The sequence below is a fragment of the Aulonocara sp. 'chitande type north' Nkhata Bay genome, linkage group LG2, assembly GCF_057382095.1.
Source record: "Aulonocara sp. 'chitande type north' Nkhata Bay isolate Kocher_YH1m ecotype deep benthic linkage group LG2, A_spYH_male_GT1.1, whole genome shotgun sequence".
In the NCBI taxonomy this organism is placed as follows: domain Eukaryota; kingdom Metazoa; phylum Chordata; class Actinopteri; order Cichliformes; family Cichlidae; genus Aulonocara; species Aulonocara sp. 'chitande type north' Nkhata Bay.
The window spans coordinates 23952391-23975691 of record NC_141345.1 but is presented as its reverse complement, the minus strand read 5'-3'; the positions used below and the strand labels follow the sequence as shown (position 1 = coordinate 23975691).

The 23301-nt window shown below is 39.2% G+C and overlaps 4 protein-coding genes across 9 annotated transcripts; 3 read left to right on the top strand and 1 right to left on the bottom strand.

Annotated features, from left to right (window-relative positions):
• Positions 1–200: 200 nt before the first annotated feature.
• On the bottom strand, positions 201–14628 carry LOC147337844 (septin-8-A-like). Of its 4 annotated transcripts, none has more exons than XM_086311819.1 (11): positions 14564–14628; positions 14265–14307; positions 6794–6908; positions 6469–6664; positions 5841–6027; positions 5604–5765; positions 5191–5287; positions 4868–5036; positions 4299–4431; positions 4008–4198; positions 201–345 (listed from the first exon to the last, which is right to left on the bottom strand). In XM_086311819.1, the coding sequence occupies exons 1-11, from the start codon at positions 14611–14613 to the stop codon at positions 291–293; spliced, it is 1398 nt and encodes a 465-aa protein (XP_086167945.1). In that variant the 5' UTR covers positions 14614–14628; the 3' UTR covers positions 201–290. The 4 variants fall into 4 exon arrangements, with proteins under 4 accessions (XP_086167945.1, XP_086167962.1, XP_086167971.1 ...); XM_086311827.1 differs by lacking the exon at positions 201–345 and adding an exon at positions 745–1198; XM_086311836.1 differs by lacking the exon at positions 14564–14628 and having other exon boundaries at positions 14265–14552.
• sowahab (sosondowah ankyrin repeat domain family member Ab) lies at positions 9704–14089 on the top strand. The gene has a single exon (XM_086311881.1). It carries the CDS (start codon positions 9793–9795, stop codon positions 11164–11166), a length of 1374 nt encoding a protein of 457 aa, XP_086168007.1. The 5' UTR covers positions 9704–9792; the 3' UTR covers positions 11167–14089.
• A 788-nt stretch (positions 14629–15416) lies between the features above and the next one.
• On the top strand, positions 15417–20136 carry gdf9 (growth differentiation factor 9). 2 transcript variants are annotated; one of them, XM_086311859.1, is made up of 3 exons: positions 15417–15941; positions 16793–16861; positions 17984–20136. In XM_086311859.1, the coding sequence occupies exons 1-3, from the start codon at positions 15566–15568 to the stop codon at positions 18922–18924; spliced, it is 1386 nt and encodes a 461-aa protein (XP_086167985.1). In that variant the 5' UTR covers positions 15417–15565; the 3' UTR covers positions 18925–20136. The 2 variants fall into 2 exon arrangements, with proteins under 2 accessions (XP_086167985.1, XP_086167994.1); XM_086311868.1 differs by lacking the exon at positions 16793–16861 and having other exon boundaries at positions 17984–20132.
• Positions 20137–20581: 445 nt separating this feature from the next.
• uqcrq (ubiquinol-cytochrome c reductase, complex III subunit VII) lies at positions 20582–22481 on the top strand. Of its 2 annotated transcripts, none has more exons than XM_086263438.1 (3): positions 20582–20727; positions 21374–21545; positions 22309–22481. In XM_086263438.1, the coding sequence occupies exons 2-3, from the start codon at positions 21392–21394 to the stop codon at positions 22401–22403; spliced, it is 249 nt and encodes an 82-aa protein (XP_086119564.1). In that variant the 5' UTR covers positions 20582–20727; positions 21374–21391; the 3' UTR covers positions 22404–22481. The 2 variants fall into 2 exon arrangements, with proteins under 2 accessions (XP_086119564.1, XP_086119572.1); XM_086263446.1 differs by lacking the exon at positions 20582–20727 and adding an exon at positions 20856–21066.
• The last annotated feature ends 820 nt before the right edge of the window (positions 22482–23301 follow it).

Sequence of the window (23301 nt, the reverse complement as noted above, 5' to 3'; positions counted from 1 at the left end):
GTCATTTATCAGAAACCACAAGCATAACATAACAGACAAAAGTAGCACATTTAGTACAAAAGAAATTGGAAATTTTGGTATTGGAGATATTTTAATAAAAGCATACTTGCAGTTTAGGAGCCATGCAGAGACCATGCTACAGATCGCTGTTTAAAAAGAACATTGTTTAGTAGACATGGAAGACTTTGACTCACTTCAAGTGAAAGTTCAGCAAAACTTTTATTTTAACACTGTAAAAATAATAAACTTGAGTAGTTAGTCTGTGATCTTTAGATGTGGTAGAAAGTCTTCTAATTCAAATTCCTTCCTGAGGTTAGGGAGCACGCAGATGGGAGACTAAAGAAGCTATGAGAGGAAAGAAAAACCACATCATCATTTATCCAAACAAGCATCAGTCAGTAAAGGTCATGTGACAAATTCAACAACACTGCACATGTTGATTAAAAATAAATCATGTTGCTGGGTTTCCTGCTGCTGCCACTCACTGATATAAAAATAAAACAAGCAACACTGTTAAATAAATCAAAATCATCAGATGTGTTTTGGGCATGGCACGACACAACAGCTACAATATGAAATGCTTTGAGTGAACCAAAGGGCTCATGCGATGGAAGTCCCAAAGCACTGAGGCATTCCGATGGAAATGGGTTCAGGTGACACACAAACTGATGCTCTATTCTGTTTCCCATCATCTCTCTTTATTTAAATGTAAATGAAGACAAAGAAATTGTGTTCATTTCCAGATTCACTGTCAGTAAATTTAATCATGTTCTTCATAACGCTGAACAGAACACTGCTTAGGCAATTGAAAGATATCACCTGAGAAAAACAACAATTAAAAAAGATCAGTATATTCATATACATTACAAAGCATCTTGTGAATAAATGTATTAATATATACGTAAAAAGATTATTCAATATTCATTTTTTAATATAAAGTTCTGTTAGTGTCTCATTGAAAACCAGAGACTTAAATTTACAACTGAAGATGAACATACATTCTTGTCAAGAACATAAAACTACACAAGGTACATGTTATGAAAAACGTCCATTGATTTATTATTATGTGTTTAGCACAATCAGCATATGAAACTTAAATACACTGAACAAGGCTCCCTTTCTCATCCGTAAGATCGTTTTTCCCATGCTGATGGCACAAACATTCCTGGTTTCCACTGATGTTTGATCCATAAATCAACTGAAAGAGGAAAAGAAATATGACAAAATATGGCAAAAGAAACAAAAGGATGACGGATCTGAAATATGGCAGGAATCAAAAGTAAATAGTGAATGAATTGGAATGCAAGATTTTTTTTCTGTTGAAATATGCTGGCAGCTCAGCTCCCATTACTGACAGTTTAACATTTAAATCACATTTACTAACAAATATCCCAGAGAGACATTTAGCTGTGTGACAAGTCTGAGGTTTCTACTGTCTCTGAGTCAAGTCGCTCCAGTCCAACAGGAAAACACTGACAGCTTAACTCTTTATACACCAACAATGGCTATACACACTCACCAGCCACATTATTAGGTACACCTGTTCAGCTGCTCATTATTGCAAAATAACCCAAAATTGGACAATAGGAAATGGAAAATGTTGCCTGGTGTGATGAATCTTGATTTGTGCTGCAAAATTTGGATGGCAGAATCAGAATGAAGGCTGCTGGTGGTGTGGGGGATATTTTCTTACCACAATTTAGGACTCTTCTTATCTAGGCATTATTTAAACACCACAGCCTAACTGAATATGGTTGGTGACCATGACTATCTCTGTATGACGAGAGTACCCATCATCTGATGGCTCTTTTTAGGAGGATAACTGATTTCTTGAACATGACAATGAGTTAGTAAGTACAAAACCTCAGCACAATACCCCTGTACTATGGCCTCCATAGTCACCAGGTCTGGGGGGATGTAGTGGAATGGGAAATCCACATTGTGGATGTATACAGTGGTCCCTCGTTTATCGCAGGAGTTACGTTCTAAAAATAACCTGCGATAGGTGAAATCCGTGAAGTAGCCAACTTTATTATTTACAAATATTATAGATGTTTTAAGGCTGTAAAACCCCTCACTACGCACTTTATTCACTTCTCTGAGGCAGGCATGAACATTTTCACACTTTTCTCTCTTGTTTAAACATTCTCACAGTTCAAACCTTTGTAGAAAAATAAGTCCAGTATTATAGAATTAAACCAAAGATCAAACCCTAATTTCAGGTCCAGAACAGAACAGAATAGAGCAGCTGTGAGAGAATTTAACAGAATCAATTCAATTTAATTCAGTGTAATTCAATCATACGGAAGTGGAGGAAGCAAGAAGAATGAGTTGATTAAAGTTTGACTTATCTGACTGTTTTGTTTTGCTTAATGCGCCTTATAATCCAAAAAATATAGTAACTTCTATCTTTCTTTAGCATGTCCAGAAGTGCAACTTTTTGTGCGATGGTTAGGATCTTCCTCTGCCTTTTGGGTGCTACCGCAGGTGCCTTTGACAGTGCAAAAAGTTTTGTCGACATTGTTGTGTTTGTTGGGGAGAAAACTTCCAAACATACAGTACAGCACTTCAGAGTCACGCTGCTAGCGATCGAAGATTTATGTAAATTTGACAAGCTAAACGCATTCTGTACTGTACAGGAGACACAACATGGAAGAGATTGATTGACAATGATCTACAGCCAATCAGGACACAGAACACAATGTGCTGTAAAAAATTAAAATTAAAATTAAAAAAAGCATGCAAAATTGCATGGAAAAAAAATCTGCGAAACAGCGAGGCCGTGAAAGGTGAACCGCGTTACAGCGAGGGACCACTATAGCTGACAAATCTGCGGGAGCTGGGTGACGCTAGTATGTCAATATGGACCAGAGGAACCTCTGAGGAATGTTTCTAACACCTTGTTGAATCTGTACCATGACAAATTAAGATGGTTTTTTGAAGTAAAAAGGGAGGTCAAGCTGGTACTAGCAATGTGTACCTAATGAAGTGCTCAGTGAGTGTATTTAAAAAAACAACAACAACAACAACCAGACTTTTTGGTTAGACAGTGACTTTAAATACTTTCCACTTGCAATCTTACCTTAAAGCTTCAGCTCACTCTTGTCTACAGTAAGATTTTTACAAACATTTCCTCATCTTTCATATGACATATTTAAAGGATTATTTTATAAATCCCTTTGTGTATATGCTTAGTGTACGAAGCTGTTAATTTTGAAATGCATAAAAATGCATTTATTGCTTTTTCAAAAACAGTGTTATAAGAATAGCAGGAAGAATTATTAAAACATTAAAATACCTGAAATCTCTTCATCCACCTCACATGTAATTATACTGGCTAAATGCCTCGTAAAATTTTACTGTCTGGAATACTGAAGCCCTTACCATTAATAGTAAATGTTTCCAAGAAACTCTGCTCACTCAGTTCTTTTCATTTTTCTATTTTACTGACTATTAAGACAGCTTTGGTGTGCTGTGTTTTACAAGGCTGATGCCAGGATCAAGCTGCATTTAAAGCATATGCAACATCATGATTACAGCTCTTTGCGGGATGTATGAGTATCATCTGTGCTCTGCATGGCGTGAGCATCGGTGAGACCAGTCCAATGTAAACAGAACTGTCCCTGCCCGAGATACAGTCTGGCAGGTCAGCCTGCAGAGACATAAGCATCAGGCTGTGTCATCCAAGCTGTGACCCTTCCTACAGCGTCTGGGCACACAGTGTCAGTCTGAATCTGTCCCCGTATCCTTTTCTGAGCCAACATAGCCTCCGGGAAGATAACACTATCTCGTTAATCACGTTCTACTGCTCCCCCTTTTCCAAAAAACACCACAAAGACTGACCTCCATGATATGGAAGGTCAGTGAATATAATGTAGATTGACAATGGTTATCCATAAATAGCTTGATCTCAAGGTATTACTCATTGACTGTATTAACAGTTCTGCTGACAATCAGTGTGTGAATTAAGCAACCAGCACAAGGTAAATACAAACACATTAACTTACTTCTTCTTGTCTTTGTCCTTTTTGAATGGCTGCTGTGAGCAACCTTGGAGTGCCTGTCCCATCAGTGTCTCTGCTGCAACCTTCCTCCTATTGAAGGCATTCATCTCCTCCTCCAGCTCTCGTCTTTTCTCCTCCAGATTCTTCTTTTCTTCTTGGTGCATCCGCTTGAGCTGCTCAAACCTCTCATGAAGCTACAGGTGATGATAATATATATACACAGAGCAATGTCATACAAGCCAAATATGAGATATGATCACACAGGAGTTCTTTTATGACTTTGTTAATCCTCACCTCTTTTTCTTTCTCTTTCAGCTCAGCTTCTGTCTCCTTCACTTTGTTGACAAACATCTGTCTCATTTCTTCTTCTTTGCGCTGCAGCTCCACAATAAATTCCTTCCTCTTGGCTTCGTACGTCTGCTGCAGGCTGAAGATCAGGGTAAAGTCAATAATATGCTCACTTTACTGCCCTATAACTTCACACTTCGTTGAGCCATAAAATCTGTAGAGCAAACGCTGTAATGTTAACTACAGCTAGCAGAACTCATCCAGAAAAATGCTCTGCAATAGTAAAAAATAATAATAAACAAGCAATATTTTAACTCAACATTCAAAATTAGAAAACAAAACACACCAAATTATAAAACATTTTAACTGTGATACAGAGGGATTAATAGTTTTCAAGTCACATTCTTTATCTAAATCTCCTTAAAACGTTGACTTTAATGTGCTGTTTATGAATAATCCAAGTTATTTGCACATTTTTAACCTCATAAGAAAGCTAGAGTTTTGTTTTGGGGTTTTTTTTTTTGATAAAGTAAATTGCCCAGATGCATTTGCATCACTGCTTTCCCTAATTTCACCTGAACGACTGGCTGTCAGTGCCTGTGTCCTTGAAGCCCATCTCTTCCAGCTTGCAGCGACGGTACAGCTCATAGTGACGAGCGTGCGTTTGCTCCCGGAGATCCTCCATGTTCACACGCAGCACCATCTCCCTCAGCTTCACAAAATCACAATGCTTTTCGTTTTCCACTGAAAAGAAAAACTGGTCTTTTAATTGCTCATAAAATCCATCATGTTTATACCTAAAATAAATAAATAAATAAAAAAAAACTGGATTTGAGCAGCAGGCATCTGACTAAACAGCTCCCTCATGATGACTGCCAAACCATTTCAGCAGACTCACCCTCCACAGATCCCCAAGGGTACAGCCTTCCTTTCACCATCTTATTTCCTACTTTCACGTCGTCTACGCTTCCAACCACAGCAAACGGCAGAAGAGTCTGTGACAAAGAGTACTGATAATGTTAGAATATGGAGCTATTAATAATGCTGCGTCATATCCAGGATCCTAATATGCCATTATGCATTATATAATGTTTCTAAAAATACTGTTTCCTCACCAATGAACATCTATTTTCAAATGGCATGACAAAGTTGATTATCATTACATGTGATTATCAGCATAATATTAGTTAGCTTAAAAAAGAGAGAGCAAGTATGCAGATTAACCGATGACTACAACTAAGCATTAAAAAAGCATTAGGTACCAAATCCACGGTGCACATGTTTTTATGTTTATCTGTTTTTAGGACTCACATTCATAGAGGAGTTGATCTCTGCAACAGCCTCATCCTCTGTGGGAAACTGATATATCTGGACTCCATTGCTGACCAGCTCACTCATAACCTTGATCTTCAACTTTTCTAGCTCATTCCTGGACACAGTGTCTGCCTTCGCAATCACGGGGATGATGTTCACCTGAAGATAACCAGAAGATAAGTCATGGACTGAGTAATAACTGCTGAAATACACATAGCTTGGATCTCCTTTCACCTTGCTGTCCAGTTTCTTCATCGTGACGAGATCGAGGGACTTCAGAGAATGTCCGTTGGGGGCGATGAAATACAGGCAGATGTGGATCCTCGTGTCGTGGTAGTTAAACAGGGAGCGCTTTATTTTTAGCTCCTCTTCAAGAAACTTCGCAAACTGGGCATCGATATACTCAAGAATGGGTTTGTAGCTGCAGTAAAAAAAACAAACATTACATGCATGAACATTCAACTTCATGTTGTTCAACAGACATATCGGTAACCATGGTAAAAACTCTGTACACAGCCAAGCATGTTAGATGCGTACACTTCCTGCTGATGGAGCACTCAAACAGCAATTGAAACCACATTTGCTCTATCACTCACTCCCGGGTTCCCTTTCTTCCACTCCAATTAAAATGCCAGCAGCGGGGCAGAGCTGGCTCTCGATTTTACAATCGGAAATTGTTTCAGCATAAGAGAAAAATGGCAAAGTGATTCAGGGTTGGCACTGATCTATCAGGTTTATAGTGTAACCTCTGTGAATTTTCAAAGGTTTTCTTTGATTTCTAAACTGTTTCTTCCTCTTTAAAAAATAAAATAAAAGTCATTTTAACTAAAAGTCCATCATCACATCCATCAGCAACCTGTACCTCTGTTCTTTGTTGATCTGGTCTCCAAACCCTACAGTGTGTACAACAGTCAGCTTGAGGTTGACATTGCTCTCCTGCAGTTCATACGTGTGTGGGCGCAGCTCCACCATTTGCCCATAGTGGCTGGCTTCCTCATTTTCAAATGTTGTATTGAAAAGAGTGTTCATCAATGTGGACTTGCCGATCCCGGTCTCACCTTAAAAACAGACAGAAAAACAAGGAGCGAAAATTACAGATGAAGCAGAATGAGTGCATGTGAATTTCAAATGAACTCTTGTTATGGTTACAGGACTAAGTTTGAAGCTCCTCCTGGGTTCAGACATACCCACACAGAGGATGTTGAAGCAGAATCCCTGTGCAGATGCTTTGCTGACCAGCTGATCTGGAAGGCTGTCAAACCCCACATGGCCACTGAGCTCCAGAGTTCGCTTCTCTTCATTCTGAGAAATTACAATGAAAACAAAACCATATTCATCCTATGCTAGTAAATATCCAACAAAATAAAACAGTGACTGGAATGGTGAGCTTAAAAGGTCCATCTGTCACATCCCATCCACACACACTCTGCTCTTAGGCTTAAAAGCATCTTTTGCAAATGAGGTCATCTCTCTCTCTCCCTCTTCCAATTAACACACTGAACAGTCCCATCTATAAAAAGGAACTATCCAAATAGTGAACCAAATTCCAGTTAGCACTGATGTCACGTTAAATGTATCATATGCTTCGTGTGTTATGAAATGGAGTAGATTAGAGTGTTTTTTCATGATTTCATTGGCTTCAAGTGTAATTCAGTATTCATAGTAAAAATGAATTAATTATACACAAAAAACGACATACACAAGCTGCTCTGTATATACCAAACTCCCTGGGACTGTTTTGCAGCATACTTTAGACGTTATAGCAGCTAAACTTTGGTACAGCTTCCCTCAGCCCTCAGGTACAAAAATAAAGATATTATTATTATTATTGAACATTTAAATCATCAACAAATATTTGTTTGATGAATTATTTTTAAAACTGGCGCTTATAAGTAACTTACTGACAATCATATCAGTGAACCTAGTATATGTAGCCAGAGACTCAAGCTGATAAACTCACTCAGAATTCCCAGCTTGAGCTTTGGGTATTGCGAGTTTGTATATAGTAGCCCAAACTATACGCAGTAGGATGAATGATGCTACAGCCTGGTAAGTTGGCAGTGAGAGACTGTTCCTCCAATACCAGATTCACCCTGGGAGCCTGGCATCTTGCAAAAAGGCTCAACATGAGCACCAGGATGTGTTTCAACACAACAATCCTCTGCTTCTCCCTCACATCTCTCTCTCACACACACACACCCACACAAAGAGCTCTTTATGTGGATGTTATTTCACAGGATGGGAGGATATCCAAGCTGCTGGCTGCCCTGGTACCCCTCCACAAGCTCCCCTCCACAAACACTACATTAACTTGAACTCTTCCATCCTTTACAACATAGACAGGAAACTAAATTCCAGGTATGTGAGGTGAGCCATGATAGGATTTAATTAACGCATGTCATTACCCTGAATTACATGTTTGGCTGAAACATGCTGACATGTTTTTGCTGAGCAATATGATGCTGACGGTTGAGGAGCTGGTAGCTACCACTTACTACTACTTATGTTTATCCTCTTAACTCAGTCTCTCAGTCATTGCTGGCCTGGTCTTCAACCACATGCTAATTTCGTGCTGTTAATTCAGCACCAGTGCACACCTGTCAGAGGTGCTGACACGGTGAACAGGAAAGTACTGACACACAGCAGGGCTCCGTGCTGTTTCGTCCAAGACAGCGCGCCTGGATGCTGAAGTGCGCGCTTTCCGCACGTCTCCGAGGACCAGCTCCTCAAAACGGAGCGACGAAGCATTTCTCCGCTGAATCAACCATCTTCATCGCGATTCATTACACATAACGAGCTTTCCTCATCACCGCAGCCCTCCTGCTGCAATCCCCGCACACATCACGTTGCTCTTATTTACACCCGAATGTAAGAAACCGTTTGCTAGCTCAATGCTGCTCTTCTAAAAACCGCTCGTCACCGCTGCAGGCCGGCAGACAGCCCACCGTCGTACTTACCGCAAAAGCATCCACCTCGCTGGTCGCCATCGTCACAAGTGGCTGTGTGCAGGAATTATGAGTGTTCAGCGCGACCTGCACTCCATCCACATCACACACAGACTCACACTGCTCTCAATATGGCTACTTGAAGGCAACACCCCCTCGGTGCTGGAGGATGATATTACACCAGCTCGAAATATACTAAACTACACCGAGATAGTTGCTTTTGATGAGATTTTACGCGAAATTACGATAATAACTGCTTTGACTGGGTTTGCAACGACTGCCACGGAAAACCTGGTTCACAATGGGAGCACTTTTTAACTATGATTTGTAATTATTTTCAATGGAAATGAAAATTGTACAATTTATTTATTAGAGGGAGTTTTTTCTGCCGCTTTCCAATATTCATCCAGTTTTCTGACTTGAAAACCTGTAGTACGTAATTGTCAAGGTTTATATATTTACACAAAGTGACACTAAACAGTAATATCTGGCCCAGAAAGTGTTTTTATATACGATTATGAAATTTCAGTGGGGTTACAGCAGAGTACAGAGCCTATAAAGAAAATGAACGACACAGTAGGACCGTGGAAAAATGTATGCATTTAATACCTGTTCACGTTACTTTTTCTATTTAATGCTACTTAAATATTTATTTGATAACCATGGTTGAAAATGTAATTTTGCAGAGAAAATATATAATTAAAGGAAAGACTAACCGTGTAAAAAATGCAAAATATTTTAAATAGGCGTCCGTGACCAGCTACAACATGCAGACAGCTTTTAATATGTTTATTTCCAGTTCTCGTGTATTTATTAATTTCGTTTTTCAATGTAATTTAATTTATAAGCCCTCAATGATGAAATATTTGAGAAATTTAATATATCTGTGGTATGTAAGTGTAACCCCGTATAATATACACACACACATATACATACACACACATCTTAAATTAAGCTAAACTCGTGTACTCCGTAAATAAATACTACGCTGATAAAGAAAAAAATACAGAAGATTTAAGCTTTTATATGAATCCACTGATCACGGGAGGGTCAGCCCTGCACACAGTCCTTTTAACTGGGAGGGCCGCAATAACATACGGGTGGATTTATTTGGAGAGGCGCCGGAAGCAGCAGGTTGGTGCAGGACAGCAGAGAGGGGAGCAGGCAGTGCGGGATTATCCTTTGGGCTCTACTTAAACCATCCGCTATATCTTTTCATATTTTTGCGCCGCCGGGACAACATGGATCTGACCCAAGAGTCCATTTTGTCCTTTTTACTAGAGCACGGAGGCAAAGTAAAGAACTCGGAACTGCTAAACTATTTCAGACTCCGCATCAACTGCAGCGATCCCGCGGAAAAGCAGCACAATAGAGAGCTTTTCAAGAAGCTGGTGAACAGCGTCGCTGTGGTCAAACAGATCGACGAGGTGAAGTTTGTGGTGGTGAAGAAAAGGTACCAGGACTTTATTAAAGAGGCGGCACAGGATGTGTCGCAGAAACTGCAGATGGATGAGAGCTTCTCCAGCCAAAACACGAGTTTTTCCTGCACATCTCCAGACCGAGCCGAGCCAGCCAGGACTGACTCAGATATAGAAAACAATAATGTAGGCGACGCCTCAAACTTTAATCCCAGTTCTAACACCGATGTAAAACACATGTCCCTGTGGGAAATGCAGAAAAAGAATGTGTTATCTGGAAACGTGAGTATCGAGGATACGACCACTGTTAAGATCCTGAATATCTCCGGAGATCAGGCGAGCAGAGCGGGGAAATCTGGAGCTGTGTTCGCTGTCATAGCTGTGAAATCTCCAGGGAGAGACTGTGCAGCAGCAGCACTGGACGGATCACACTCCCGAGTGCATCAGCAGATAACTTTAGACAAACCAATTAATTCGAGTGCAAAAGTTTCTACACGACCAGCACCAACTTCAAACGCAAACTTTTCCGCTTGCAAGGGTATATCCAGAGAAATCCAAAGTAAGATGGTCACACACACAGATGACACACACCCACGAGTTTTACCAGAGGTGAGGGCGCCAAACAAGACCACAAGACAAGCAGATGATGCCAAGTACTCAGAGTCTGTGCCTTTGGAGCGACTGGCTCATGAGTGGTTGGTGAAGTGTGCAGCTGGGATGTGGGGACATATATATGCTTTGCTGCTGCAGGACACTGGTTTAGCCCAGAGGAAAGACTTCATGTCAGGGTTCACAGCACTTCACTGGGCTGCTAAGGACGGCAGCAGCGAAATGATACGCAAACTCATGGACATCCCCAGGAAACGTGGCATCCATGTAAACGTCAACACCAAAGCACATGGAGGCTACACGCCTTTGCACATCGCTGCCATACATGGGCACACTGAGGTCATGGTTCTGCTTGTGCAAAGATACAGAGCCAATGTAAACGAAAGAGACAATGATGGCAAAAAGGCCTTTTACTACCTGGGCAAAGGTGCTCCGGCTGAGGTCAGAGCACTTCTGGGAATGAAGCAGAATTTGAAAGCAGAAGATATAGAGAAGTACAGAGAGCAGACGAAAGGCTTCAACACAATCAGTAAATTGTTTCAGCCTCATGGGAAGAAACAAAAGACTAAGTTTGCTCATGACTGGTAAGAAGTATCACAAAACAAGCTGTGACATGAACTATTAAACCTGAAGGAGATAACACTGTTTATACTTTACACCTTATTAAGGCTTTACATATCTTACAGTCTTTCACTGAATTACAGAGGAGTACTTACTGTATTTTGTATGGCACTGCACAGTGTGGTTTTTTTTAAATTATTAATGGTATTTATAATTATCATTGTTTATCTTAAATTTCATGTAAACTGATGTGTTATTTTTCTCACTGATTAACACCACAATGTGTATAGTCATGCATATTTTCATTACCTAATGTGTAGTAAATATTTACAGGTCACTTCTCGATTCCTGACTTTTCAAAGTATGAGGAAATAGAAAAATAGATTGCACCTCCCTACTTCTTGGGAAATAGTAACTGTCAACTCATCAACCTGTAATACATTGTTCTAGTATGCTCATTGCTTTTGTGGGCTGCTGATCACATTTACAATCACTTTTATCATCCACATGAAATCAGTTAGCTTTGTCAAAGGAAAAGGAAACATTCAGTATAGCTGAAGAAACAAATAAAGTTAGGTTTTAACATCAACATCTCAGTGTGTTAGTACATGCAAAGAGTGTGGAATAAAAGCAAAGCAAAGCAGGAAAGAAACTAGTTGGGGTAGTGCAGTGTTTGCATTATACACTTTTTGTCAACAGTTTGTACTGTATGAGGAGGACACTGTTCTGTGGGATAAGCAGTATCAGCCAAAGCTCTAAAACATACTGCAATAAAAACAAAGCAGTTTCCCCATCTTTAAATAAATACATAAGCTTAAACTGTATTCAAAAGCTAATGAGCAAGGAACACTAACTATTGCAGTGACTTTATTAACATTTAATTGCATTGAATTTAATACCTTCAACACAATGAAGTGGAAAAAGCCTTTGCAATATTTTATCTGAGCCATAAATAACTAAACCTAAACTTATTAAAACATATTTCCTTGTTTAGACATGACTGACTAAACATAAATCTTTTTTCAAGACCAGCTATGCATCAAAACATCATTTTGAGATTAAATAACCTCATTTGTTACTTAGCTGACCCAGTCTGAAAACAAGTTTGGGTCTAAAAGGCACTTGGACAATAAAGCCGTATTCAGAACAGTGCCAGAACAATGTCCTTTGTGTTGTTATTTAGGAAAAGAAGCTGCTTACATAAAGACAAAGGACAGCTCCACTCATAGAAACTGTGTCATGTGATTAAAAAAGGAAATCTCCCACAGAAAGGTTTCCTATGTCCCATGATCCAAGCAAAACTTCTAAACATCAAAGTTTTTCTAGGGTAACTATGTTAGATCCTGTTAAGAAAAATGTTTTGTTTTTATATACTTTATATACTAACTGCACTTGCTGTAAATAAACTGATTTTATTTGCTTCAGTACTTGTAGTAAACTGGGGCAAAGTTATAACTAAAGCTCTGAAATGGTCCCTTGAGTTCATAGTTACACTCCAGAGAACACCAGTACAAAAAGCTGTAGTGTGGTGCCATAATTATATGATGTGCCACAAGCGTGGTGTTTGAGAACAAAGTTAGGGATCACAGTTTTTACAATAAACAGAAATCTGTGGGAACACTATAAAAACCAGTGGCTGCAACGTGCCAATCAAGGACAAAACAATTTGTGAGTGGAGACTGTGATATTCTGGACTGATAGTGATACTAACGTTTAAAATAACAATATACCCAATGAAAATATTTAATCACAAATTTAAAATCACCAACTCCATACACAAAGACCCCAGCTGGAACTTGAACCAGACACCATGAATTAACCATGCTAACCGTTGCACCACCATACCACCCCTATAATTTTATCCATCCATACATTTTCACTACTATTTTTTCCAGTTTACCTATTGCAGGATCAACAACTAGAGCAAGTTAATCATTCACAATCACGTTTATACCGATAGGCAGTTTTTTGGATTAAGTTATTGGACTGTGGAGGAAGCTGGAGTACTAGGAGAGAACATGCAATCCCTACATTTAAAGGTACAGTGTGTAAAATCCCACCGCTAGATGTCAGTAGATTGCAGTCAATTGAGTTCTGATTTCTTACCCCTCCTAATTCTAATGTATAATCCTAGCTACAGTGTATGGCAGCCAAGAGAGAGTGAAACATTACATTTAGACTGCTCTATAACAGCAATAGCCAGCTGCTTTGCATTTCTGTACAAAAACATTTTTCTACACACTATATTTTAACATTTTTGAATAATATCACCCCAGAAAAAAAAATGCAGCATTTTACATTTTTACCCCTAAGTCCACTCAAAATACTCTGGCTGACGTTCATCTGTAGTAAGTGTAGGCTGTCAGTCCACTGTTTACGTTAGCAATATGCTGGGTGCATACATTTACTCTAGAGGAGGCTTTGTGAAAGGAGTCTGAAATGAGTCAATGAGCCAGTAAAACTCACTTCTGTTAGATGACACTGATATTGAGGATATTCTGAACTTCTCTGCTGCTAAGCACTGCTATATCTGCCAGTGTATCTAACATTGTTGGACTCTGATGCTTAGTGAATAAACTCTCACGCAAAATGAGAATGTAACCAAACTGTTTTTCAGAGGCAAGGTGTGATTTTCAGGACACTCGAGCCTAACATAAGCTGGCATAATGTTAGCTAATATCAGCTATTGTTGATGTTTAGATCCCAAAGATAATGGAAATAACAATACAAATTAGTCATCTGGCACAGTATGTCAGGTCCAATGGTGAGAAGCTGTTCAGTAAACATAAACCCACACTTCTGTAGTGATGACATGACAAAACATACTGTCACATTTGACGAGCTTTTCCCAGAGAGCTGATTGAGGAAATAAACAGTTACTGTCAAAAACTACACACATTTGTCTGGGACATGGTCCAGATTGGTTATTTCAAACTCACCACATAAATCTGTTGGCAGCCTTTTCAAGCTGTCCAAATAAAATGGTGTAAAAAGAAATAAAGGAAAAATGTACAAGGAAGCTGGCAAAAAGTAAATTTTGTTTGTATGGCTTGTTTATGTTCTTTATAGCGTAATACTGTACTGTTCTCAAACTTGTTTAATTATTAGGTTGAGTTATCTCTTACCGTGTTAATGGGAACTAATGGTTCCTGCTGGGATCCCATTTCCCTGAAACATACAGAATACCCTTAATAACACGTTCGTCTTTGCAGTTAAGTTTAAAATAGCAGTTAAGTTTAACTGCTTAACTGCTTAAACTTGCTAGCTTACGCCTAGCAGACAGCATACGCTTATATAAAACGGTCGGTTGATACTTCTAATAAATAATCAGCCAACTATATATTTCTTGACAATTTTTTTGCTTTAGGTTAGGTTTGCTTTAGGTTTTTCGCTTAAACTTAAAACACAAGAATAAGAGTGGCACCGGAAGTTTGGAGGGACCTCTTCAAAATAAAAACATTGCCATACCAACATGTTTGGTTTTTGTTAGCTTAAATTCTTCCTTATCCATGCTGCGAAAACTCAGTTCAGTTTTTTTCTAAATTAGATATAAAATAAATCTATGTTATAAAATGAGGTAAATAAAAATGTTGAAACAAGCATTTAAACAAACAAGAAACCCATCAGAAATACATAAACAATAAAATGATGCAGCAGATATAGCTGTACAGTGGTATTTTTTATTATTAGGTGGAAGCACTAACAAGGCGTGTTTATATATTTTTATATACGTTTTCTTTTCCTTTCCTAAGATTTTGAGGTAGGCTATTCCAAAGTTTGGCAGCAAAAATTGGGAGAGCTGCGCCCCCAGTTTTTCCAGTTTACTACTGGATAACTAAAAATTAAGCAGCATAGGATCTAAAACTTACAGACTTACAGAAATATAAAAAGGCAAGAGACCATTTCGGATTTTATATGCAGGTAAAAGTAAATAATTTAAATAACAATTTAAATCATTTCTGAGATACTGGTAGACAGTGTAGCTCTGCTAAAATCCATATACTTTAGGATTAAATGTATTTAAATTTGCTAAAATGTGTTTCAAATCTGTTTAGAGGGCTCGGTTTTCCGCTTTAAATGTTAAAATGTGTAGTCTGACCTTGTTTTTACAATAACCGGAAACGTACTTCAATACCAGAAGTTAAAGGTTCACAGTTTAATCAGAGCTGGTGCTTTACAAAACACAGTCCTCTCACTTATGCTACATATAAAACAAGCTCGCTGCAGTTTTCATTCTTATTTTTCACACGACTCAGCCGCAGGGGCTCCTGCAGCAGCTTTCTTTTACATGACAAAGTAATATGAGTGATGGAGCTGATTGCCCACACCTGCGCGTGTTGATCAGCGGCAGCACGTGTTCGCTCCTGTTGACCTCGAGCTCTCCACAGAGAGTCCCGATAGGTTTTGACCGGTTTCGTTGTTTATAATGGAAAAACAAATGCTGATGTCAGCTGCCCTTAGTCGTTTTCGCACTGTCGCTCTGCTGCTGCTTGTCACCTGCAGCTTCAAGCTGGTTGCGCCATTCAGGCCTGCCACTAACGCGCCGCACACACTGACCGACTTCACCTACCAGTACGACAGCATCTTCTCCCCGCTGCTGAAAGCTCTGTCGGAGCACGGGGGGTCGAGGTGGAACCCCGGTCTGAAGAAAAAGCTCAAACCCGAGCACAGGTACATGAAATATCTGACAGAGGTTTACAAGAAGTCCTCCAGAGTGCAGAGGAGTGTGGACGGGAGCAACATCTACAACACTGTCCGACTGATCAAGCCACAGGATGAGTGCCTGGCACAAAGTAACAAAGGTGAGCAAGTCACACGGGCAGCTGACTGCACTGGAGAAAACAAAACGGTCATGCAGCACTGATGCTCCATGGCCATTTAAATAAACGAATAGGCTCTGAAACATGGCACACAGCCTTAAAACACCCCAAAGGATAGTTACTAAGGGTCATGTGTTTATTAAGATTATAGAGTTTCAATGATTTGGAGATATAGGTCACTTTTTCGAAGATGAGGTAAAGCAAAGCGAAATTACCAGAGCTTCCTGGATCTCAGAAGAACCTCAAGCCCCAGATGCACCCTAGGATAAGTATCTCAGTTTATATTTGGTAATATAAAGTTTTTGAGTCAAATGTCCCAACAAACTGACTCAACACAGAACAAAAAGTGGTTCATTTAATGGTATTACAATGTGACTGTTTCATGTTTGACATTAACCATACCTTATACTACATCTCATCATCTTACCCTGACCTGACCCACTTCTCTCTGCTGTACCAGGGGCAGACTAGATCATACGTAAATAATTCCAGTCCACCATGTACATGCAATACACTAACCACTGATTTTACAGGTTGTGCATTGATGTTAATTATAAATGAATAACTTTATTCATATTATAACATTAAAAAAGGCAACCTGGGACTGCCAACAATCCTAACTACTGAATTTCAAGGTGCTATGGCTTTTGGTGCACCTGCATAAATCATTAGGCTGCATGTATGGTGAGTGTTTGTTTGATCTGGCTCATAACTGGGATGTTTTTTGCAGCATTTAGCTGCCTTTTCTTTCTCATTTTTATTCCCTCCCTGTCTGCCTTACCTATATTTCTTCCCCAGATCATCCATTTTGCTCTGCGCTTTTTTGTTATTAGGCAGAGCAGCAAGTAGATGTTCGCTGCCAAGAGATGCACGTACATTTGCACACACCCTCGCTCAACTAGGTGCGTTGTTTGCACTGTTGACACACAAACTCACTAGGCCAGTGTGGTGAAGTTAGTCATACCTGCTCTGAGGATTGTGTTGCTTGCTATCTGATTGCTGGTGCAGCAAAATTACAGCAAAACTGCTCAGTCAAGTACTTATGAAAAGCCATAACTTAACCTTAGTGCTAACCCAAATTATAGAGGGTACCATGGGAAACCTGGTTTAAAGGGAGAACTAATTTCTACACAAGGCTGGTATATACTGTGGCTGCTGGATTTAATGATGTTCCAGGAAAAAGATGCACGTCTTTAATAAGATTTATTACATAAACTGTGAGGGAAGAAGGTAAGTGGTTTCTAGATGATTTAGTCTTTCACTTTTTTTGTGAGGGTTCATTTTGTAGTTCTATTATCTACAAAGCATCTTGAGTGAGGCCCTTCAGATACTTTTACGTTAAATCTATTACTGTAATTCTATGAATATGGACTCATGGATGTAGCTCAAGTTAACGCAGAATGAATACCGTTTAAAATCAAAAATATTTGAATGTCAGATCTCTGGCAGCAGATTGGATGCCTGTAGAAATCACAGTTTTGCAGACAGGGGACAGATATATTTTTTATAGCTTCTAATATACAACACATAATATCTTAAACGGTCCAAACCACATGTATGGTTTCACAGATATTAAAGCTTGAGGTCTTTTTAATTTTTTTTTATTTTTTTTAGTCATTCAACTTTAGTGTGATAATACTTGGGTATGCTACAATATACCAATATTTTTTATTATATATATTTTTAAGTGTGTAATAGTTGATTTATATATATATATATATATATATATATATATATATATATATATATATATATATATATATATATATATATACACACACACACAAAAAGTGTGCGTTTTTAGGGGTTTTTTTTGTATGTAACTGATTATGGAAACACATTATTGTCACTAATCCTGCATTTTTACCTTCCCTTAAAAGTAAAATGTCATTGGTGGAATTGGCTACATGTATAAGTTGTGCATGTTTATTCAACCTAATTAAAATTTGGTGTAATCTTGAGCACGTCTGCATCATGACATGATGGTGACTTTCTGCCCTTTATGTTCTTGTGTTCTTCCACAGAGAGTTTTATGCAGGATTTATCCTACAGCCTCCATCAAGTGAAAAGAAAAGAGCAACTTCTGAACTCGGCCCTGCTGTACAGTTTGGACCATGAAAGTTCAGCACCTGTCAGCTCTCTGTGTTACATCACTATCGAGGAGTATGAGAGGTCGAATCAGTGCCCGCTCTGTCCAGGGATCCAACGTGCAGTGAACTTTTCAGCCAGCACAGGCAGGAGGAGCTGGAGAAACTGGGTGGAGATTGACATCACTTCATTTTTTCTGCCTCTCCTAAAGTTTCCGAAAAAGAACATACACTTGCTTGTCAACATCACCTGCCCAGAGGAACAAAGAGCCAAGGGCAATGGTTGCAAAGGTCCCCTGGAGATCACCTTGAGGTCCCCTCCTCTACTTCTTTACCTCAATGACACCAGTAAAATCGCCCACCAGTGGTCACTAGAGAGTGCTAAAGCAAGTAAAAGGCCATCTGTGGCCTTTAATAATTTTCAGAAGGAGGGGGCTTTAAAACCAGAACGCAGGCGTGGGCGCAAGAGGAGATGGAAGAGGGAATCTCCAAAGAGCAAACGAGGTGATACAAAGTTGGACATCCAGCTGCCTGAGCTTCTCCCAAGTTCCGAATTCCCAACACGTGACTGCGCCTTGTATGATTTCAGGGTGCGCTTCAGTCAGCTCAAACTGGACCACTGGATTGTGTTTCCTCCTAAGTACAATCCCAGGTACTGCAGAGGAATCTGCCCGAGGATCACGGGCTTCATCTACGGGTCACCCGTCCACACCATGGTGCAAAACCTCATCTATGAGAAGCTTGACTCCTCTGTTCCCAGGCCCTCGTGTGTCCCCTCCCACTACAGCCCCCTCAGTGTCATGATCTTTGAAGAGGACGGCTCTTACGTCTACAAGGAGTTTGAAGACATGGTCGCCACCAGGTGTACATGTCGCTAAGCCAGCAACCAACATGCCTTTCTGTTTTTCAGGCTGATCAGAATGTCAACAAACCCTCATCAGCAGTCATCACACAGGTGGACTGTTTCCAAGCATCAAATATTCTGACCAGGCTCGGTGATTTCATGAATTTATAAAATCGTTGTGCATGAAAGAAGTTTGGTCTGGAGCAGTTGTGTTTACTTAAAGTATTTTATCATGTAAAAGTGTGGCATTTATTTCGGTTTTGTTAAGGCAGAAAAGGTGCAGATGCATCCTGATCTTCAGCTGTTAGAAATGTTGTAATGAATCTAACACACTTGAAGATAAAAATGTGTGATGTATGATTTATTTTAAGTTTGCTTGTTTTTGTTAATTTATTCTGGGTGGGTTTTCTGTCATTATTCTTTAATTTAACACAATTTGCCAAATTTTAAGTAGCTCTGTTCTGGACAAAAAGAAAAAGCAGTCACAAACGCTTCCCAAACCTTTTACATATCGTTTTATTCATGGGGATTACAGACGTCTGTCTGCATAATGTCCAGAATGAAAGTTGTCGAGGTTTCAGTGTGTATTTATTACTTCTGGTCACTGAGTGACTGCATACGTGTGAACTGACTGCATGCTTATATATTTGTACTGGTTGAATGAGACTAAATGCATGTCATATCTATTTATGCAAACTGAATGAATTCACTGTGTCTGTGTTCAGCTTAGGAATATTCGAAAGAATGAAATTATGTAGGCAAAAGTTGAAGAAAATTAAAAATAACTTGCATAAACCTTGTTTAAATGGAATTATGTGAAGAGCTATGAGCCACTAAAGAAAGGTGAGTGGTGCTGAAATTGAGGAAATCTACTAAAAATAAAAGTTTTATGGCCAGATGAGACAAAGATTGAGCTATCTGGCCACAGAGATGAGGTGTCTTTCTTCATCACCTTAAATCAAAGCTAGACAGTATGAACTCAGATCTAATTGGATGTTCCAACAGGACAATGATGCCAAGCATACATCACAAGTGGTTTTGGAATAAATAAAGCAGACTAATATTACACCTTTGTAATGGTCTTGCCAAAACGCCGGCCTCAACCCTTGTTAAAAATTGTGGACTATGTTTAAATGCCCAGTCATTGCCTTGAAAGTAATCAATTTAAATGAACTACCAACTGTGCCGTGAAAAGTGGTCATCCAGCCAAAAATATGCCTCAAGCTTATTTATGGCAACCAAAGTTTCTGGTTGAAGTGCAACACGTTAAGAGACATTTAGCTAAATATTAGTGGGAATGTATATATTCATATTTAAGCCTGTATACAGATGTACACTAAAGAAAATCCAACACGAATTCAATTCTGCACCCAATTCTTGTTTTGTTTTTTTAAAGTGATTAAAGATCTATGATGCACAATCATTCTACCCTAGAGCACTGAATAAAAATTAACATAACATCCATGCCCTCCATGAGTGTATGGGAACTTTCGACCACAACTTTACTTGTTTTGCTTAAAGTCCTGAGGAAAAAAACCTTTAGAGCTTAGTCGATTAATATTGGCACCTTCTGAGTGTGATTTGCTGTGGCAGCTAGGATCTGCGGCCTAAACTAGATGATGCCCATAATCAAATATTGGAATATCTGAAAACACACGAGCACAGTATTAATAGACCTGGAACTAGAAAAAACACATTTTCCTCACTCAGTTAATGGCTTGCCGTTTAAACCCCAGCCCGTCAGGGGGCAGTAATGCCCTCGGCGTGAGCTGACGCCTGAATAACAAAGGTCGACGGACACCGGAAGTGTTCAGAAACACCGTGGACAAGCAAAGCGGTGAGTCTCAATGTCATTATTTCAACTGAAAAGTTTTTCTTGAATTTATCCGTAATACTAAAACGTGATATGTCAGTAATTTTTTTATAGCGAAACTGAACTAGTGTGAGCCTATTGCGATTCAAATACCACGCTTTCGTGCAAGCTCAAGGTCTGTTTGTACCTCAGGAGCTAGCCTGTTTGAGCTAACAGACAAGCTAACGTCTAGCGCGGCTAACCTTAGCTCGTTTGGGATTTTAATTTTGTGTTCTTTGAGACACGCTACGGATCAACAATCTGGCACCCTTTTGGGGGTTCTGTGTTAGTGACTATCACAGGAAGTCTTTAAGACAAGGGCAGGTGATTGTTTATGTAATACTCTTACATAAAACAGCTTTATAAAGCTGACTTGTGAACCTCATTACATAAGCTAACGTTTAAATGACGACTTTACGTTAAAGTTAATACGACACGTATGTATTGCCCTTTATGTATATTTAAAATTCAGTAACCCCAATAACCCCCTTTCCAATGACAGGCTGGTTTCTGAGGAGAACATTAGATATATTATCCAGCTATTGGGTTAAAAATATTTTCTTTAAATCCAGCTCACAGAAACACTTAAGCACTGATGACTGTGTTTGTATGCGTCTTGCTGTCTTTTCAGCCCAGCTCTCCAGTAAACATGGGACGCCACTTTGGAAACTTGGCCAAGGTCAGGCATATAATCACATACAGTCTGTCCCCTTTTGAGCAGAGGGCTTTCCCCAACTACTTCTCCAAGGGAATCCCAAATGTGTGGAGGAGGGTCACGTCGTCTTTCTTCAAAGTTGCACCCCGTGAGTGTTTTTCTTTTACACTATGTTAGGATTCTGGTATACCAGCTCATTGTGTCAATATCAGTAAATTCTTAAAATTAAATAAGAGCATATGTAGCATGCTTGGCCTGTTTGTTTCAACTCTGTCATTCATATTTTCCTAGTTAAACTTCACCTGGAATCTTGGAGTTGGTTTCTGAGCTAAAAACGCTTGTATTTTAAACTATAAAAGGATCTTATTCTGAACTACTTTAGGCTATTTTTAAGATAGAGAAAATAGAAAATAAAGCAAACCTAGATGACTTGCAAAGAAAAGCGTCTGGACTTCTTTAAGTTACTTGAAGACGTTTCACCTCTCATCCGTGAAGCTTCTTCAGTTGAAGAACCTTCTCAGATGAGAGGTGAAACGTCATTTGAGAAGCTTCTTCAGTTGAAGCTTCTCGGACGAGAGGTGAAACGTCTTCAAGTAACTTAAAGAAGTCCAGACGCTTTTCTTTGCAAGCTCCTTTGACTACGATGACCTGGGTGACTGAGAACCTTCACAGACAAACCTAGATGACCTGTTAAATTAATTGATTATGAGTTTGACCATAACAGTATTTGTGCTTGTATAATAGAAGTGTTTTAGTCGTGTCATGTGTGAAGCATGAGTGAAGATTTGAAGAGAATGAAGAGACAGACAATATGATTTTTAAGGATTTACTAAAGACACTTATTTCACAGTAAGGTGCATAAAGTGTCAGATCGCTAATGCTAATGTGTTTTGTAATCTTCCTTTTTGCAGCAATGGTCCTTATGTATCTGACCTACAGCTGGGGCAACAGCGTCCATCAGCAGGGCAAGAGGAAGAATTCAGCCGACTACGAGAACGATCAATGAACACGCACCGCCTCTCTAAACTGCCCTCTGTTTATAATTCCAAGTCTGTACGTCTAACCAATAAAAAGTGAAAATATTTATGTGAAATCAGTTTTGATTGACTGTTGGTTCACTTTAATTCCTAACATTGAATGACAAAATAAAAAATAGTTAAGTTAGAGTGTGACATTTGGAGGATAAGTGTGGTACTCTCGCAAATGATGTTTGGTGATGTTCTGGCCAATAATCTGATGCCTGTGCACACCAGTTTGTCATGTTTTCACTTAGAATGTGGTGGATGTTGTGATAGGGTTGCAGTTTTAGATATTCTAATACATATTTTGCATTAAATTAATTTATCAGTACACAGAAAAAAGTGTGGTTAAAAATGTTGGAATCTGTGTTTGAGTGAGTTTGAACCGTTTGATGTGATTATTTGCTATTTTTGATCCCATGAGAATAATACTGATGAGACAAATGTTTCAACTGCAGAAGTTAATACTAGTCAGTCATAAAAGCAGTGCTGAGGAATGGATATATAAGACATATAAATGTATTTATTTTCAGGCTCAGTGTTTCAGGAATCATCCCCACGCTTTGAGTCTGAGGGGTGGAGGCAGTGCCACAGCTGTCTTTTTGCACGACAGTGAACTTTATATACTGTATTCCTTCCCTGTGTTAGTTGAATCTCCAGATTCATGAGTGTCTAATAAAAGTAGGCTGATTGACTTTGTGATGTTGTAGAATACAGTGTCCTGCTGACCACAGTCACTGGTGAGTGCTGTTGCCATAGCATGATCTGCAACAGCGTAAGTGGGTACTATGTGTCAAAGTAAAAGCAGAACACACTGTTGTAACAACATGATTTTGCATCACCTGATGCTGATTTGCTGATGTGACTCCTTGATATGTTTAGCTG